The sequence below is a fragment of the Mus caroli genome, chromosome 15 (genome assembly GCF_900094665.2).
Source record: "Mus caroli chromosome 15, CAROLI_EIJ_v1.1, whole genome shotgun sequence".
NCBI classification, from domain to species: Eukaryota; Metazoa; Chordata; class Mammalia; order Rodentia; family Muridae; genus Mus; species Mus caroli.
The window spans coordinates 95565413-95584086 of NC_034584.1; the positions used below are offsets into that span (position 1 = coordinate 95565413).

The window sequence follows — 18674 nt, forward strand, 5'->3', positions numbered from 1 at the left end:
AAGTGCTTCGGAGCAGTGTGCTGGTGTGTACCTCTTTCAGCTCTGCAATTGGTGACACCTTGCTCGATGTGTCTCTGTTGTAAATATATTTACACCAAGAGAATCTGAAAGTATTGTGAGCCAGAGCTTGGTTTACTCTTTCGTTGCCTAGAGCTTCACCACTGCACACACACACCACTATTCACACCTAGCCAATAGGGCACTTGACATGCAACTAGCCTGAATTTGTACAGGCTTCAAATATGAAATATGTGCTATATTCTAAAGACTTGGTGTGCTGGTTAGGTTTTTGACTGTTTGAAAAACAAGCTGGAGTCATCTGGGAAGAGGGAACCTTAACTGAGAAAATAAATGATTCCATCAACCTGGCCTGTAGGCAAGACTGTGGGACATTTGGATTAATGTTGATATGGATGAATCCAGCCCATTGTGGATCATACCACCCCTGGGCAGGTTGTCCTTAGCAAGCCATGAGGAGCAAGCCAGTACGAAGTGTTCCTCCAGGATCTCTGCTTCAGTCCCTGCCTCTCGGTTCCTACCTTGAATTCCGATTCTGACCTCTCTTTACAATGTAGAGGAAGCTGTAAGACAAAACAAACCTTTTCCTCATGATGTTAATCACAGCAATAGAAAGGAAACTAGGACATTTGGCATGGAAGAGAAAAATAATATAAACCATGTCACCAGTTGTTTGTGTTTATTATATATTAAAGTGATTGTGTAAACACACATTTACCTTGTGACATATGACAAGCTTGAAGTAATTTCATGTCTTTTTTGTGTAGCTATTAAAAGATTTAAAATATATATGGCTTATGCTACATTTCTACTGGACACCACCAGATAATATGATAGAGAAGATGTTAGTAATAAAGATTAAATTTAAGTGTAGCTAGTATGTTGTAAATACTGGTAAGATCTGCAAAGTAAACTCCACAACTCAAAAGCTTTATCCAGTCCAGCAGAGAAGTCTTCCACATCACTTAGAAACACCTGAGTCCCAGATTTCCTCTTTCCTGACTGAATCACCTCCTTAGCACCAGACCTGCTTTTAATACACACCTCACTATTCACATATATCTGGGCAGTGCCACCCACTGGAGATGCCACTTCTTCACCATGTCTAGCCATGCCACATCATGTCACATAACTGGACACTGCAGCTCTCTGCCACTACCCAGCATCACCAAAGAGTATCTGTGCTTGCTACATTTCTATTACTATATAACAAAGTATACGAGAAAACCAACTTTTGAAGAAGAAAGGTTTATTTGTGTTTATGGTTTCAGGGGTTCACAAGGCAGTTAGGCATGATGCAAACATATGCTGGACAAAGAATTTCACATCGACAACAGAGGATAGAGGGAAAGGAGCTGGGTCCCCAAACCCTTTCAACACCCGCCCCCAGACTTCAAACCTTCCCACTTGGCCCTACCTCCTAATGGCTCCTCCACCTCCCAACAGCTCAGATGACAGCCACATCTCTAATACATGAGTCTTTGTGAGTCTCTGAGATCTAAACTCTCAATAGCAACATGTGGTATATCGCTAGGGCATGAAATGATCAAAAGCTAAAATAGAAAGTAGAGTTTCTAACAGAACACCGTGTCTTTCTCTGTAAGGTCAAGCCACCGTGCATTGGGGCTCTCTGCGTGTATCGTGGGTCACTGTCAGCAGGTTGCTAAGCTCACCAGCATCCTTTACTAACCAGCACGCCTATCTCCAGCCTCCTGTTCCCTCCTCATCCTCTCCTTTCCAGGCCTGGGAAGCCTCCGAGGAGTGGCCTGGAAGGCAGCTCATCCTAACTCTGTGGCACCCAGAACAGCACGTGTGCAACTTGCCTGCCGTGGCTCCAATCCCAGTTTCTAGATGCCTGTCCCCCATAGTCAATCACAGTGGGTATTTTGCTTCACAAGCTTGATGATTTGCCCAAGCCCTGCTTGCCTGCTTTTGCTGGTGACTGCTGACATACCTGGTCCTGGGAATGGTGGGCAGTGGCTAGGTTTCCAGGTTACCTGCTCACCATTCCCAGGAGCATCAAAGATAGAGAAAATCAGGTCATGGGGGAACGAAGCCACAAAGAGAGGATTCTGTGCCTATGAGAGGGGTTCAGAGAACGGAAGGCACAATTATGTGGGTTTCTTGGACCCAGTATTCACCTGGTGACAGTTCTGTCCTAGACACATTGTATAAGAAAATGTCAAACCACCAGACTGTATTCCCCAAAGACCCTCTGGACAAGTGGGTCACACTGACCAAGACTACAACTAGCATTTCTGTAAATCATGCATTAGGCCCAAACTGGTTTAGGTGGTAATTCTAGGGGTCAGACTGAGAGAGAAGTCAGGGAGAAGGGTGTTCTGCTGTGGTGGCTGAAGGGAGACAGAGAAGGAAGAGATAGGCTCTGAGCTCTAAAATGGAGTCAAATATGTAAGTCTTGTGTACAAGATGAAGATGAGAGGAAACAAGCCCCCAAATTAGTCTTCTTAGATAGCTTTTATTGTTATCTAATGATGATGATGAAGATGATGATGATGAATGTAAAATAATGATGATGACAATGACAATGATGGTGATGATGATGGTGATGAAGAAGATGATGACTACAATGATGATGAAAATGACTATGATAAAGATGATGAGGGAGATGATGAGGAAGATGGTGACTATGATGATGATGATGACGATGATGACAATGATGTAGATGATGAAGATGATGAAAATGGTGTAGATGATGATGATGATGATGAAGATGATGACAAGTAATGTTTACCACACTCTTCCTGTGGGGCCTGGCTTTGGTGTCTCCATCCTAGCAGTGCTAAGCAGCAATGGCTGTTATTATCCTTGCTGTGGTTTTTTTCATCCTCACCATGACAGAAGCTGAGACTGACAGAGTAAAGCCAATGGACTTGGTGAGGGTGAACGTCCTCCTGTAGCCAGGGTCCCAAGCACTAGCCCTCCCACACACAGCCTCTCTCCTTATGAGTGAGGTCTCTTCCGGCATTCACCAGCTCGTGTTCTTCCGCATGCTTCCCTACCCTACCCTACCCTACCCTACCCTACCCTACCCTACCCTACCCTCCTACAACGTCTCCACCATTGTACAGTTGGCAAAGCAGCCTTGTCCCCAGTGTGTAGAGGACGCTGAGGTACAGGGGAGATACAGCACATGCTAAGGCAGCACAAACACTTGGTCACTTTACATCGATCTGGAACACTTGAGGAAATGAAATCCAACGAGGTGGCATGCAGATAATGCTAGGAAGTGAAGTAACTTTCTTCCTGGGGTATCTCCCACTTGTCCCTTTTAACAAATGATTGCACGTCGAGTCCCATGATAGCAATATCATGTGCTACCTCGGCACTGCATGTGGGCCTCTGATCTGTGGTGCACTCGGCATCTGTCTACATTGTCTTGGAGCCACTGGGACTGACTTTTCACTGCTCCCTGCACACCTGGTCATACTGGGGATGGTACTCAGGTGCATCCATGCTACCCACGGGCAGTGAAGGATGCTCAAGGGTGGTGGCCTAGCTGCCTTCCAGTCAAGTGGAAGAGTCCCTTGGTTACCCTTGATCAGGGATTAAGGAGCTCTTAGGCTGGGTTTGGCTTGCCTGGGTGTGCAAAGGGGACAGTTTGGTCTTTGTGGCTTCAGAGGGTGTGGTGTACCAACCAACCCTTTCATAAGCCTGCCTCAGCCAGTGTGGGCCCCTCTTCCTAACACTCCCCTGTGTACTTAGGTAGAAGATGAAGTAGGAACCTTCCTAACACCCCACACACACACACACTCCATCCAGCATCAGGGAAATCCCTTGCATGATTCATCCACCTTTTAATTGTTTGGGGGATTTTCCATGACAACCCAGAGGCCCTCTCCATGGAATTGGCTGACTCCCAAGGCCTTCAAAGTCTTCAAGGAAAAAAAGCCATGGCCCAGTAAGGGCGGCACTTGCTCCCATCCAGGGATGGGAGCACACCTAGATCATTGTTCTCACGGTGTCTGTTTCATGTTCCACGCTTTGGTGGATCTATGACATCGATGTCCACTGGTACAGCTGTGTTCTAGACAAGAATGGAAAGATAGAAACAGCTCAGGCAGGAATCCAGCTTTGAAGAAGTCATCTCTCCTTGAGCTTGCTTGGGTTGGAAGAAGGTGATACTGAATGGCTGAATGAGGGATCCCAGGGGACTGAATTCCTGTGCTCAGGTCACAGGACCTGAGATGCTTGGCCCATAGAATGCCTAGAATTGAGAGCTCTTGGGGAGAGTGAGGCTTCAGTGGGTATGACAAATAAGCATAGATACGGCTTTAGTCCTGAATAGCCAAAGAGTGGAAATCAGACATAAGAACAAAAGCAAGCTTCTGCGACATAAAAGATCTGGACCTCAAAGGAAGAGGAACTGTCCATCTTGAATGGATAGTCACAGAGATGGTAGTTGGACACTGGTGGAATGGACTGCCTCTGTACTGGAGTCTCAAGGGGCCATTCATACAAGACAAACTCCTGCTTCCTTGATCTTTCTTGGGTTTTAATGTTTCTCCACTGAGAACTCATAGAACTGCCAACCCTGCTTCTCCAAGTCACCACACACACACACACACACACCTACACACCTAAACACACATACCTACACATGCACAGTTACATACTTACACACACACATGCATACACACCTACACACACACAGCTACACACACACACAAGCACATCTACACACACACCTACACACACAAGCACATCTACACACACACACACCCCTACACACCTAAACACACACACTTACACATGCAAAACTATACACTTACACATACATGCATACACACCTACACACACACAGCTACACACACCAGCACATCTACACACACACAAGCACATCTACACACACACAGCTACACACAGCTACACACACACACACATGCCTCTACACACACAGCTACACATATACATACCTAAACACACACAGTTACACACACACATACACACACACACACACAAGTACACACACTAGTCTCACTCCCCAGATACCCGCCTATGCTCTACCCACATCTCTCCTCATTCCTTTATCCATTAGTTTTGCTTAGTCCAATGCTACCTCTGGCCACCCCTGAGGGTGTCCAGCCTATGGCAGCCTTCAGTAGGAAAACCCAGGAAGAGTGGGACCCAGCTCAGTGTCTGTTACATGGAGCCATTAGGATTCCACTGATGGAAAACACCAGAAGTTCCTATACAGGATGCGCAGGGAAGGCTGTGGGGCATTGTGAAGGACTGGGAAGGTGCAGCAGCTGGGTGGGCAGAGTGCTGGCTCCCAACCTGGGAGGCAGGGTGGTGTTTGGAAAGAGTGTGGGATGTGAAGAGACAGAGCTCTTGTGTCTTCGCTGACTTCCTAGCTTTGGACATCGTGTCTCAGGGCAAAGAACACCCACCTGGAAGGTGACACAGGTGCTGTTCAGCCTATGGAGAGTAGCCCACGGGAGTCACAAGCATTAGCTTCTATCCCAGGCTGGCACTCTGGGCCTGGCCCACAGGGAGGGGCTGTGGAAAAGAAACTTCACAAATGGAAGAAGATGACAGTGGCCAAGGCAGGCACGTGCTAGGGGACCTGTCTCTTTCTCGTTCCCCTTCAGAGATGGCTTGTGTAGGTCCCAGCCATTGTGATCCAGAGCAGCTCTTGGTAGCATGAGCTGGGCTGTTGTGCCTGGTTCAGCCAACCCTGGGATGCCCTACGGTTGGATACCTTCAGGACGGTTTCTGTCAGGACTCACAGAGACAGCTTGGAGTCAGTCCTGTGGGCAGGGAATTCAGCCCACAGCTGCGATGGGTGTACAGGGTATGCCATGACCATGCAGTGAACACAAAGGAGAAGACGGTGGAGTCTCTGATGCAGGAAGGGAGCGTGGAAAGGAGCAGCAAGGTGGGGTGGAGAGAAGATTAGTGTCTCTGAAGCAAAAGACACAAACCAAGCATCGTGGGCTGTGATTGCTGGCCTTGAGGCAGGACTTGTAGTAAACTCTGCACTTCAGTACCAATGCCTACAGCTAGTAACCCACAGCCAGCACAGGCAGGCTCCAGAGACATCTGTTCACAAGGTCCAGGGCTACGGCATTTCCTGCCCAATTTTCTTTTCTTTTGTTTTCTTCTCTTTCTTTGTCTCCTTCCTTCCTTCTTTCCTTTCTTCTTTCTTTTTTCTTTTCTTTTTTTTTCATACTGTGTAGCTCAGGCTGACCTCAAACTCCTGATCCTCCTGTTCCAGCCTCCCCAGTCCCTTGAGTATCTGTTCCTGATGTGTGTGTGTGTGTGTGTGTGTGTGTGTGTGTGTGTAGTATATGGTAGCATGTGTGGTGTGTGTATGTGTGGTGTATGTGTGGTGTGTGTGTGTGTAGTATATGTGGTATATATGTGTATGTGGTATTTGTGTGTGGTATGTGTGTCTATGTGTGTCTATGTGTGTGTGTGTGTGTGTATGTGTGTGTGTGTAGTATGTATGTATGTATATGCATGTGAGCATGTGCATATGTGGAGACCCGAAGTAAACCTCAGGTGTCTTCTTCAATTTCCACTAATTTTTAAAGTCTCCAACTCAGTGATTCTCAACCTTCCTAATGCTGTGACCATTGAACGTGGTTGCTCATGTCTCTTTTAAAAGGGCTTATTTTATGGAGACCACCAACCACAAAGTTATTGTTACTATTTCATAACTGTGATTTCACTACTGCTATGAATAATAATGTAAATATCTAATATGCATCCCCAAGGGGTGGTAACCCATAGGTTGACAGCAGCTGACAACTGAGCCTGAAGCTGCTGAGTACATACTGTCACTATTTTGTTGCCCCGAATTGTCTACCAAGTTCCATCTGAGCTGTCATCAGCCACACACTCTCATGCTGAGACTTGCCATGTGGGGCTCCTACCTGTATTCTGCTTAGTATCTAGGGCTCTAAAGAACAGACTCAGAATCTAGGATAAATCTGTTCACCTAGGAAGCTCCCATGAGCCCTGGGGCACAAAGGGACAATGTGGAGATTCTTTACTCCCTCCCCAGATCCACGTGGTAAGTTAACAATGCCCAGAGATGCTTTCTCTACTCTAAGTCTGAGATGTGTTCAAGGCTCTTGACTGGAAACATCTTTTACTATTTCATTTTGTTCCTTAATATAAAGGCAGTAGGGTAACAAAAACAGAAGGCATGTAAAGGACATTTGCAGGGAAAATGGCAGGGTGTGTCACACACATGCGCACACACACACACACAATCACTTTGCCAGCCAAGGAATTTGTCTCCTCCATGCTCCCCTCCTCCACACAAGGCAGGACTGACCATCATGACATTAGTCCCTTCAATCAACAAGAGCATATCCTAGAAATGCCAACCACCCAGCCTCACTGTCATGTACTCCACTCCACTCCAGCCTCAGCTTCCAGAAACTTGCTGCCTGCTCTATTGATCACAGCCGTGACCCAGGATTCAGGAGTCTCACCAGCTCCACTCTCCCAGTGAACTTAATACAGTGAAGAGTAGGGCGGCTGTCTGCCAGGTAGTCCTGCCTGCCAGAAAAGACCCAGAAAGGGGTCAGAGTTCTGCCAAGACACAGTTCAGAGGCCTGTTGACAGCCAGAGACTCACTGGACAGCCACCCTTTCTGTCTCTGCCTGGGACTCCTCCATCCAGCCTGTTCTCTGCATTTCCCACCTGCAGCCCCAGTGAGGCCCCTCCTTCTGTCAAGCATTCTGATACTTTGTTCATTTCAGCTCTACATTGTTACCCACTCCACCTGCAGTGGCAGCACACAGTGGCGTGGGAGCTCATCACTGTGTGCGAGTTCAGGTGAACATTTGACCAAAGACTCCGAGACTAAGCATCAGATTGTGCTGTTTATTGAGAATGCAACAGGGAGGGCTTTAAAGAATACAAGAGAAGCCAAGGCTGTCCCATTTTCTCTGGTTCTGGGTTCAAGAAAGTGAAGACAGAGTCCCTTTACTCTGAGTGGTTCCACTCAATACGAGACTGTGCTGAGGTGGGGTGGGCTGCCAACTCTGAGTCGGTTTTCTGTTAGTCTTCTTCTTGGGTACAGCTAGCTTGTGTTGTACACGGAGCTGGGACAAAAGCTCAGCAGACGAGGAAGCCCAGATGGAGACCCAAGAAACCAGGTAGTGTGGTGAGGACGGAGGCAAAGGCTGGTGGAAGGGACAGGCTGGACCTGAGCTGAAGCTTAGAAATCCCTGGTGTCTATCAGAAGTGCACCACATGGTAGCTCAGAGCTACTCAGGCTCAGAACACTTGGAGAGAGAAGGTTAGCTGAGGACACATCTAGGGGCCCAGGAATGATATAAGGGAGTAGGGAGGGGGACAACAGGCAAGGGCACAGAGGGTGCTGAGGGATCGAGGCCACAAGAAACCCTCTCACCGGCCACCTTTCTTGGAGGGGGTGCTCAGACTGGAGCCCTTTGTTAGGGTATCCTTGTAGTCACTGGAACTACCTCTGCTCCTGTTCTCCCCACCACGGACACTGCACACTCCAGAGATGCAGCTAGTGCTATTGGCCACGTAGCCACCGCTGACTGTGCTGGGCCGGAAGCCATAACCTCCACTGCCACTGGTGCTGCTGATAATGGCTGCAGAGAGAAAGGGGGAGGGGTAGATTCAGACCAACTCAGGCAGAGCTGGGGGAGCAGAGTGTCTCCTATCCCCACAATAGTTGGGTCTCAATGAGAACCTGATCATAGTCATTTCTTCACCCTGAGACACCTCCCCCATGTCCTTGGCTTACTCAGTTTATACCCACTATGGCTGAGTCTTGCCCCATTGATACTCAAGCTCGCCTTTCCATCAGATACCCATGTTCCCATCACTGCCCCTCCTATTAGCATCTCTGCTAAATCTCCTGCCTCTAACTGCTTTCTCCTACTGGCTCCCCACAGATGGCAATCCAAGATCATAGACTGAAGCCTGCCGGCTTGAAATGCCCCTTCTGTAGTTCCTTCATCCCTGCCTAAATCCCCAGCCCAGATCTGACTATAACTTGCAAACTCATCCTCAAAAGCCTGACACAGACCCCCAGACACATCATTTTCTTAGAATTCCCCCTTCATTTCCCCCTCTTATATGGCAGAGGCTATCCCTTACTACCATCCCCTGGGAGGCAGAATGATAAAGATGAAGGGCTTTGGGGTAGCAGGAAGTTGGGAGACCTGCTCTGTACCTGCTCTCTGGCTTTGTGATCTCAGCCTTTTTCCCTTCTACTTCTTAGACCCCTCATCTGCACCCACAGGGTGTGACTAAGGCTCTTTCCAGTATTCAGTGCCTATGACTCAGATCCAGGCCCACGGGTACTTACAGATGCTGACAGGGGAAGAGTATTCTCCGGACATCCTGTTAGGGAGAAAGGTAAAATCAGAAAGAGCTTCCCACAACATCTTCCAAGCCACTGCCGCCATCAGCCTGAGATGTGCTTCTCTGCACCCAATGGGCCCCTTTGGATACTCCAGGAGTGCTTTACCTAAGGCACAGCCTGAGGAGCTTTGGAGGCCATCCCTTCACACTGGGGAGCAAGCAGGTAACACACTGGACCAAATGATAGGGTTTTTTGTTTGTTTGTTTGTTTGTTTGGTTGGTTGGTTGGTTTTTTGAGACAGGGTTTCTCTGTGTAGCCCTGGCTCTCCTGGAACTCACTCTGTAGACCAGGCTGGCCTCAGAAATCTGCCTGCCTCTGCCTCCCAAGTGCTGGGATTAAAGGTGTGCTCCACCACTCCCGGCTGATAGTTTTGTTTTGTTTTTTTTTAAGAAGTGCACACATGAGTACTGTACTGTCCACTCCCACCATGGTGAGCCTTCTCCTCCCTAGTCCACCGGGAAGCGGAAGCGGGAGTGGCTGGCTAGCCTAGCACACCTACAGTGTACCTGTGCTGGTGAAGAAGAGGGGATAAGGAAGCCTAATGGAGGGATGGGGTTCAGAAGACAAGAGAAGCAGGAGGCTCCCAGACACTCTGACAGGTTATAATGGCTGAGTGTACTGATTCACGTAGCTCACCGCAGCACAGCACCCAGGATGAGGTGAGCATTCAGCACTCATGAATATGGCTGCTGCTTTTCTGAGATGGTTTTATGTAACCTCAAACTCAGTATGTAGTCAGGGGTGACCCCGAACCTCTTATCCCCCATGACCACCTCATAAAAGCTAGGACATGGAGAAAGCACGGTTCTGATTCAATTAAACCCAGGGCTTCGCACATGCTAAGCAGGTATGCTCTGCCTGCTGAGCTGCATCTCCAGCCCAGCTGATACTCCTAATTGCCCAAGCACACTCTGCGCACCTGCACTCCTCGCTCTCCAGAAGTTTGCGGTAGGTGGCGATCTCCATGTCCAGGGCCAGCTTTAGGCTCATGAGTTCCTGATATTCACGCAGCATCCTGGCCAGCTCCTCCTTGGCCTGGTGCAGGGCACCCTCCAGCTCATCCAGCTTGGCGCGGGCATCCTTGAGGGCACTATCACCTCGCTGCTCGGCATCAGCGATGGCCGTCTCTAAGTTAGAAGCCTAAATGCAAAGAAGTTAGAAAAGAGAAGCAGGCATGGGCGTTATCTGCAGGCAAACCCCTCACATTCAGTAAGATCCAAGAGCAAACGCCCACTTCATTGGATGCATGCCAGGCTTCTGGCCTGACTGGAAGGGGCTGGCAAGTCCTCCTGGATCTTAGCTATGCACCTATTCCAAGACGTCTGTGAGGGGAAAACATGCTCCCTGACTTCTGGAGACCACAACCACTTCAGTGCCAGGCACTGATCACCAAGCCTGGCAATCACTCACAGTGAATGCCTGGCTGTCTGGTTTTGAGTTGCTTGGGACCCCAGAGAGCAATAGTATAAGACAATGTGCTAGAATCTAGCAATTAAATACAATAGCAGCTCCAGTCCAGAAATATGGCCTATGTGTGAGGGTCACCAGAAGGAGAGTCTCCAGAATAACAATTATTTGCCAAGTGCTCACTGTGCACCCAGCACCTTGTTTGGCACATGCATCCCACGCCCCACCTCGTTAGCTCCTTATGACCTCCTGTGAGGTAAGGAGGAGTGACTTGCACACATGACCCCAGAGCTGTTGTGCTAAAGCCCATGGGAAGAATGTGGGATAGGGGCCTAGCAGCTACATATCCCACACCCTTACCATGCCTCCCTTCATCTGGCACAGAGAGGACGTTGCTCCTTAGGGTCTTTGTGGTAGGATGGTGAGCTCTGCTGTTCTCTCATTCTATCTTCATCTTCTGTCCCCACTGCTAACCTGAGGCTAACTGCCGTGCTTGTACTTCATTGGGGACATCCCAAGCCCACTTCCCTTTCTCAGCCACATCAATGATATTTACTAAATAATCTAGTGCTACATGTAGGCACAGCTCAAGAAGTTGAGGGGGCATGAAGGCAGTCAATGCCCTGACTCCTTTCAGTCCAAAGAGTTTGGGGGACAGGCAGCTGTCAGGAGGAGTTGCCAAAAGCTGTGAAAAGACCAGGGAGCACAGCCTGGGGAGCACAACCTGAGGGAAGAGGTTCAGCCCAGCCCGGCCCATAAGCCAGGGAAGGCTTCCTAAGAGAGAAGAGGCTATCCAAGGAGAGGCGCTTAGAGTGAGTAGAGAGGGAAGTGGCCCAGAGACGTCCAAATGCTGAGGCAGTGACCTCACTGGTATCTGCTCTTGTTGCTGGAGACCTCTGGGAACTCACAAGCACTCCACCGGGCTCACTGCCCCTGGCCATGAGCCAGAGTTCCTCACCTGCTTCTTTGCATTCTCAATCTCTGAGCGGAGTCTCTGGATGAACCGGGTCAGCTCAGTGATTTCATTTTTGGTGTTTTTGAGGTCATCTCCATGGCGACCAGCTGCCAGCTGCAGCTCCTGGAACTGGAAAGCCCAAACCATAGAGTTGGGTAAGTGTGATAACATGGCTTCTCTGAGGTCCCTGAGTCCCCAAATGAAGGGTCATGGCAGGAGGGCACAGAGGACTCTGACATTTTAAGCATCGACTCTCATCTGAACATACCAGGTTTATCCTTCACACAATGGAGTCACCCCACCTGACACCCCCCTCCTCACACCCCTAGCCCAGTCTCAGCTTCTCACCTTGGTCTGGTACAGGGCCTCAGCTTCAGCCTTGCTCTTCAGGGCAATCTCCTCATACTGGGCGCGAACCTCATCGATGATACTGTCCAGGTCCAGGTTCCTGTTGTTGTCCATGGACAGGATGACGGACATGTCGCTGATGTGGGACTGGATCTGAGCCATCTCCTACAGAGACCATGAGCAGGGGTGGATATTAGCTTGACCACTGTCAAATTCTAGTGATGCCACATAGGGCCTGAAATGCAGGACCGTGAGCTTCGTGTGCAAGGAAAATTCCTTGCTGGGCCCTAGGCAGATTCTGCTGCCTTGGAATGAGGCCTTGGAATAGAGATGGGGCTCTCGGGAGTAACATGCAAGGTGCTTGGCCGACTGAGAGGCCTCCTTGATAGCTGGAGCCTCTATGACTCTCACAGGCCCTAAACTAGAGTTTTAGCCACTGGCCACTCTGAAGAATGGGGTGCAAACACCGAGACTTACTGCTTCGTACAGACACTTGAAGAATTTGATGTCCTGGTCCATGGTGTCCACCTTGGCCTGCAGTTCCACCTTGTTTGCATAAGCCGCATCCACATCCTAAAAGAAGAGCCAGCAATCCACTGTCACCTTAGTTGCCATCCAGTAGGTGACACCCAGCTCAGCCCAGCTGCCTGCTGGGGACATCATCTTCTATGTGGCTCATGAGGAAGGCAGTTGGGGGCAGCTGCCCACCTCCCATCATGAGAACCTCTTCCATGGTTAGGAATATGGGGTTGCCTCTCAGAAAGGGTGTTGCAATGAAAGTCACCTCTGCAACATTCTGAGCCAAATTCCATGGGTGAAGAGAGCCCCTCGAACTGGCTCTTCTCTGCCATCCTCCCAACCAATCATTTCTTCTCCTGAACACTGTGGTCCCACTGTCATTTCTGTATCACCCCATTTGGGGACTGATGGCAAAACACATGGTAGCCTCTCTGGCCTCTTCTACCCACCTTCTTCAGCAGCACAAACTCATTCTCTGCAGCTGTCCGCCGGTTGATCTCCTCCTCATACCTGTGGGAAGGGCAGGGGTAATAGCTGATATCCTTCACCCAGGGGAGACACTGCATACATAGAAAAATGCCAAGCTATGGGGCACAGAGAATTGAAGGACTAGCCAAGCAAAGAAGGCTTCCTGGAGGAGAGGATGGTAGCCAAATTTGGAAGAAGACCCATCTTGAAAAATAAGGAGGAAGTATGCAGAGCAAACAGCCTTTGGGAAAGCTAGGAGGATGCAGGAAGCAAACTGCTTCTCACCAAATGTGAGCAGTGCCCCAGGTCACCAAGTGTTTCCATGCACTTCTCAACAGAGAAGCTCTGAGAATGTGAAAGGTTTATCCATAGTTGACCTCAGCCAGAGATCTGACACTGCCCAGCTACTTGGAAGTTTGTCCCTGATGTCAATGGATCAGGGAGCCAGTTTGTACTGGTTGGTTAACACAAGCTAGAGTCAAAGAGGAAGGGTCCTCAGTCGAGGAAGTGCCTCCATGAGATCCACCTGTAGGGCATTTTCTCAATTAGTGATCAATTGTGGAGGGCCCAGCTCATGGTGGGTGGTGCCATCCCTGGGTTGCTGGTCCTGGGTTCTATAAGAATCAGGCTGAGCAAGCCAGGAGAAGCGAGCCAGTAAGCAGCACCCCTCTATGGCCTCTGCATCAGCTCCTGCCTCCAGGCTCCAGCCCTGCTTGAGTTCCTGTCCTGGCTTCCTTCATTGATGAACAGTGCTGTGGAAGTGTAAGGTGAATAAACCCTTTCCTCCCCAACTTTCTTTTTGTCACAGTGTTTCGCCACAACAATAGAAACCCTGACTACGACAACATTCTGGATTTCTGATGTAGTGACTCTACTTGTATGGCCTCGGACATACGAACTCTCCACCTCCGAAACTTTGAAACCAAATGTTGAAGCCCTTCAAAGGGACAGGGTGCGCAGGTTCCCTCCTCACTCACTTCTTCTTGTAGTCCTCCACCACGTCACGCACGTTCCTCAGCTCGGAGTCCAGCCTCACTCTGTCCCCAGACAGTGTCTCCAGCTGCTTCCGCATGTTGCTGATGTAGCCCTCAAGGATGGGCTCCAGGTTGTTCTTGCAGTTGTTCAGGTCCAGCTGCTGCAGCAGCTCCCACTTGGTCTGCAGCACCTGGTTCTGCTGCTCCAAGAAGCGCACCTGGAACCCAAATCCAGCAGATGTTGAGCCCACAGAATTCATCACACTTGACATGCAAAGCTATTATTATGCTCACTGCTCTGGATGCATCTTTTCCTTTAACCCCTCTACAGCTGTAAGAGGCGAGACATGATCAGGGGCATAAGAATTTTTGCTTTTTCCCAGGGTCCAGAAGTTTATTCAAAGGCAGAGCTCAGAACTATGCCTAGACACATGTCCCCTTACTGAGAACATCCAATCAACCACAGCCTATTGTGGCCAAGCCAGCATAAGGCAGGAGCATGCCTGACAACAGCAGAATAGGGCCAGGCTGTATACATCTGTCTGGAAAGGCCACCCACTCTGAAGATGGAGTCAAGCTCTGTCTATGACATGTCAGAGCACAGTGAGCCAAGAGTGTCTGAGAATTTCAGATCCACACACCAGGTCTCTCATCTCTGCCCACTGATGCTGTCTCCTCCACAGCTCTCAGAACCACTCACTCTGGGGCAAGTACAAGACATGGAACCAGACAGACATACATACAGACAGACAGAGCCTGACCCTCACCAGACCAGGGAACTTACCAGAGATCAATAGCATATACCAGTCACAATTTTTAAAATCTGACTTCTTTTTTTAGCATCTGTGAGCACAGGCACATTTATGCAAGGCTGTGTTCACAGGATGTACAAATACTGCCTGGAGTTCTACACTTGAGGGGCGATTGCACTGAACTGCTGGTCTCTAACAGATCATCCAGCACTTGGCTTGGTTTACCCAATCCACACTTCTCCCTGAGCTGAGCATTAACAACACCCAGGACAACACAGTACCCAGCATGCCACTAGACATGGGTAGGTCACCAATAGGAGTGGACATCTCTTCTCTGTCTGAGGTTGAGAGGTCACAGTGTTCCTGGGACCAGGCTCTGAATCTCCTTCCCCCTCCCCAAGAGGTAGGACCCTCGCACCCAAATCCTCAGAGGACCTTGATTGTCTAGATGTGACTATCCCATAGGACAAGAAGCTGCAGCTCCAGCCTTGGGCCCTGAGACTGAGCAGAGGGTGGGGCCTCCACACAGGAAGACTAGCACTGGGGCAGAGTCTGCCCTTGTGGCCACAAGACCCAGGACTGTGAGGCTTAATTGTCATAGAGCCACCCTATCCCTCTCATCTCTGCCCCTAGACCTAGAGATAGCAGACTGGGGGTGAACTTCCACCTTGCCTGTCCTGCAAATGGCTGTACGTATGACTCTATGGTGGGTTTCCTGACCTAGAAGCTGAGAGGAGCTGTCTTTCATATGCCACAGCAGACATCCTGACTGAGATGGAGGATTCCTTTAAGGTCTTGTATAGATCTGAGGTCCCTTTGTTTCCTAGAACTCTTTCCCCAAAACAACAGACACCATTTGAGGAGGACCTGGTCTGAGCCAGCGTTTGAGGAGGACTTTGCCTGAGCCAGGCATTGTCCCAAGATCTTCACATGAGATTTCTTTTCTCAACTGACAGAAGCCCCAGAGGAAGGTCATGATTTCCACACTAGAGGGAAGGACATAGGACCCAGATGAAACAAGTAATTTCCCCACCCCACCCCCAAAGCCTGCCAAGTCTGACTCCAGAGTACCTCTACCCCTATCTTGCAAGAGAGCCCTTCACCACTAAGCAAACACCCTCCGTGAAGACATCCTTTAGCCTAAAGGGCCTGGGTGGCCACACACTTGTTCATGATCCACCAGTTAGGTGACTAGGGAACAAGATCATCCTGAGAAGAAGACAGGCTCTTTGGACCCCAAGGCTGATTCTCTCCCTGGCTTTTACTGTGTACAGCCAGTTTGACTGCAAGGCTTAACAAAGGTACCAATGTAAAGTCTCCATAGCAAGGCCCATCTCTCTTTCCCAGAGTTCCCCTGTGAGTAGCATCCCTGAAAGCCTCTGCCAGCAGAAACTATCCATCCCTGCAGATGTTCTCTCTCTGAGCAGCAGAGAACCTTTTACAAGGTATTAAGGTTACAGAATGTACCGGCATCATGTACAGTAACTGTACCAACTTCAATCCCTCTTGAGGGATTGAAGATAACCTACTCCCAGCAGATGAGACAAGAGCTGTTCCCAGGTGCCCCTGTCCTAGCAGACTCACCTTGTCAATGAAGGTGGCAAACTTGTTGTTCAGAGCCTTGATCTGCTCCCGCTCCTGTGCGCGCACCTTCTGGATCTCTGGGTCCAGCTCCACATTGAGTGGGGCCAGAAGGCTTTCATTGACTGTGACCTGATGGATACCGCCAGGTGGGCACACAGCAGGGCACACGGGCCCCAGGGCCACACTGCCAAAGATACTTCCGGCAAAGCCACTGGCTCGGTTCCGGCCAAATCCAAAACCTCCGTTCTTCCCGCTGCCGCTAGCCATGTTGAGAGTGATGCTCCTGCCGCCTCCCAGGCTGTAGAGACTCCGACTGCCAAAGCCCCCGCTGAGCCCTTTGCCTCCTGCCCGGTAGGAGGATGAGCTTCCCCCAGAGAGCACTGCGGAGCAACCACTGAAGCCCCTGCTGCTGGCTCCAGACTTGCAGGTGAATTGGCGGCTCATGTTGTTGGTAGAGGATGGAGTAAAGGTGCAGGAGGAAGGCTGATTCCCACGAAGGTTGTGCTGGCTGCAGTGAGGACCAGCAGGTGCCTTTATATATGCTTGGCATTGGGCTAGCAGATGGGCAGTAGAGAGCTTAATTCGTGGGTTTGGCTTGCCTGGGAGCAAGAAGTCATTTTCTCTGTGCTGAGCCAGAGATCGGCCCTCCCCACCTCTGAAACAACATGAAACTGTTAAATTGCTGGGCTTGCAAACTTTACTCTGGTAATTTGGGTCTTATCTAATTAACCCGCTGTTATAAGGTAATTTGCCCCAGGCCACAGCCTCCTCAGGGGAATGTCACTAGGACTCCACCATCTCCCAGATTCATCTCTGTGGCTGGCTTTCTTACAGGGGTTCAGAAGGCAGAGATGGTGTAGACATTTTGGACAGAGCAGGCCACTAAGTACAATGCCCAAGGACTCTACCACAGCTGTAGCCCCTGTCCTAGAAAGGGGAAGCCCATTTGAGACTAGCTGTATCCAGATAGAGCCCTAACCCAGCCTGTGTCCAAATTTTTCTTGCTTTAGAATCCTACTCAGCTGAAAACACTATCTCACTATGGGGCCTTGTCAGAGACCTTTGAGGGAGGCCATTCTCCAGCAGACTTTCTCACCAGGCCTCCCACAGATATAAGCCATGGAGAGAAGTGGGTCTCTCCTTTTGGGGTACCAGGATGAAAGGACCCTATTTTTATCATGGGACCTGTGTCACAACGACTATGGGCTAAATGACAGCCATGTGCTTATCACACTTTCCAGAGAGGTAGACATGCCCAGTGCACCTGTCAACCCCATAGTAAATAAAGCCGGTAAGAGACTGAAGGAAGGGACAAGCCTCTGGCTCTTGGGGAAAATGAAAAGACAAGAGAGTAGAATTTGGTGGGGACTCCACAGGCAGAAAGCACAGAGGACCACACAGTCTGGGGAGTTCAAAGTTGCCCCACGAAATCTCCAATTCACCATGCCTCTCTCCTGCCATGTTCATCTGCATGTTCACAGTAAGGGCAGGAATCCGTTGTCACCCATGGACCCTCCCTCCAGCTACTACTGTCCAGGCCTGGGAATTGGGGAGTCCAGGCTGGCTGGGGCCATTCCTAGGCATCCAGACTTCACACAGCTAACGCCAGAAAGCCCTCAATGGGAATACAGCTGTACACCACATCAGGTTTTATGTTGTATCCTTCGTTTTTTTTTTTTTTTTGTTATGTGCTCCCTGTCTGCAGTCCCTTCTATCCCAGGTCAGCGGCTCCCATGATGGGCCCCAGTCCCTCCATTGATCATTCTGTCCAGCCCATGGCTGTCTCACTCCTGGAGAATGGCCTCCCTCAAAGGTCACTGACAAGGCCCCATAGTGAGGTGGGGCTCTCATCTGAGTAGGATTCCAAAGGGAGAAAAATCTGGACATGGGCTGGGCTAGGCCTCTGTCTGGATTCAGTGAGCATGAAGCCTACTCTCTCCTTGCCTGTGTCCCTTCCTATTCTTTCCTGCCATCTTGTCTTCATCACTGACATCAAAATGTCATAGCTAGCTCCCTCCACCCTCTTCTCCCCCTCCCTTCATCCACCCTTCACCCACCTTTCCCATCTTTTATTCTCTCACACTGTACCCAGCCCTCCTCACAGATCCTCCTGGACCACTACAGCTGGGTCTGAGCTCCGCCCCCCTCTCGCTGTCCTGGACGTGCTCTTGGATACATGGTAACAACTTCCTTGCTGCTCCTCCCGCATCCACACCATGCACCATCTTAGCTTCCTTTGTGAGTATAGCAGAGCTTCTCCAGACCAGAGA

The 18674-nt window shown here is 49.8% G+C and overlaps 1 protein-coding gene across 1 annotated transcript; it reads right to left on the minus strand.

Annotated features, from left to right (window-relative positions):
- Positions 1 to 7864: 7864 nt before the first annotated feature.
- LOC110310204 (keratin, type II cytoskeletal 71) lies at positions 7865 to 16909 on the minus strand. Its single transcript, XM_021182944.1, has 9 exons — positions 16405 to 16909; positions 14072 to 14286; positions 13076 to 13136; positions 12585 to 12680; positions 12108 to 12272; positions 11763 to 11888; positions 10317 to 10537; positions 9341 to 9375; positions 7865 to 8618 (listed from the first exon to the last, which is right to left on the minus strand). The coding sequence occupies exons 1-9, from the start codon at positions 16846 to 16848 to the stop codon at positions 8407 to 8409; spliced, it is 1575 nt and encodes a 524-aa protein (XP_021038603.1). The 5' UTR covers positions 16849 to 16909; the 3' UTR covers positions 7865 to 8406.
- Between the last annotated feature and the right edge of the window lie 1765 nt (positions 16910 to 18674).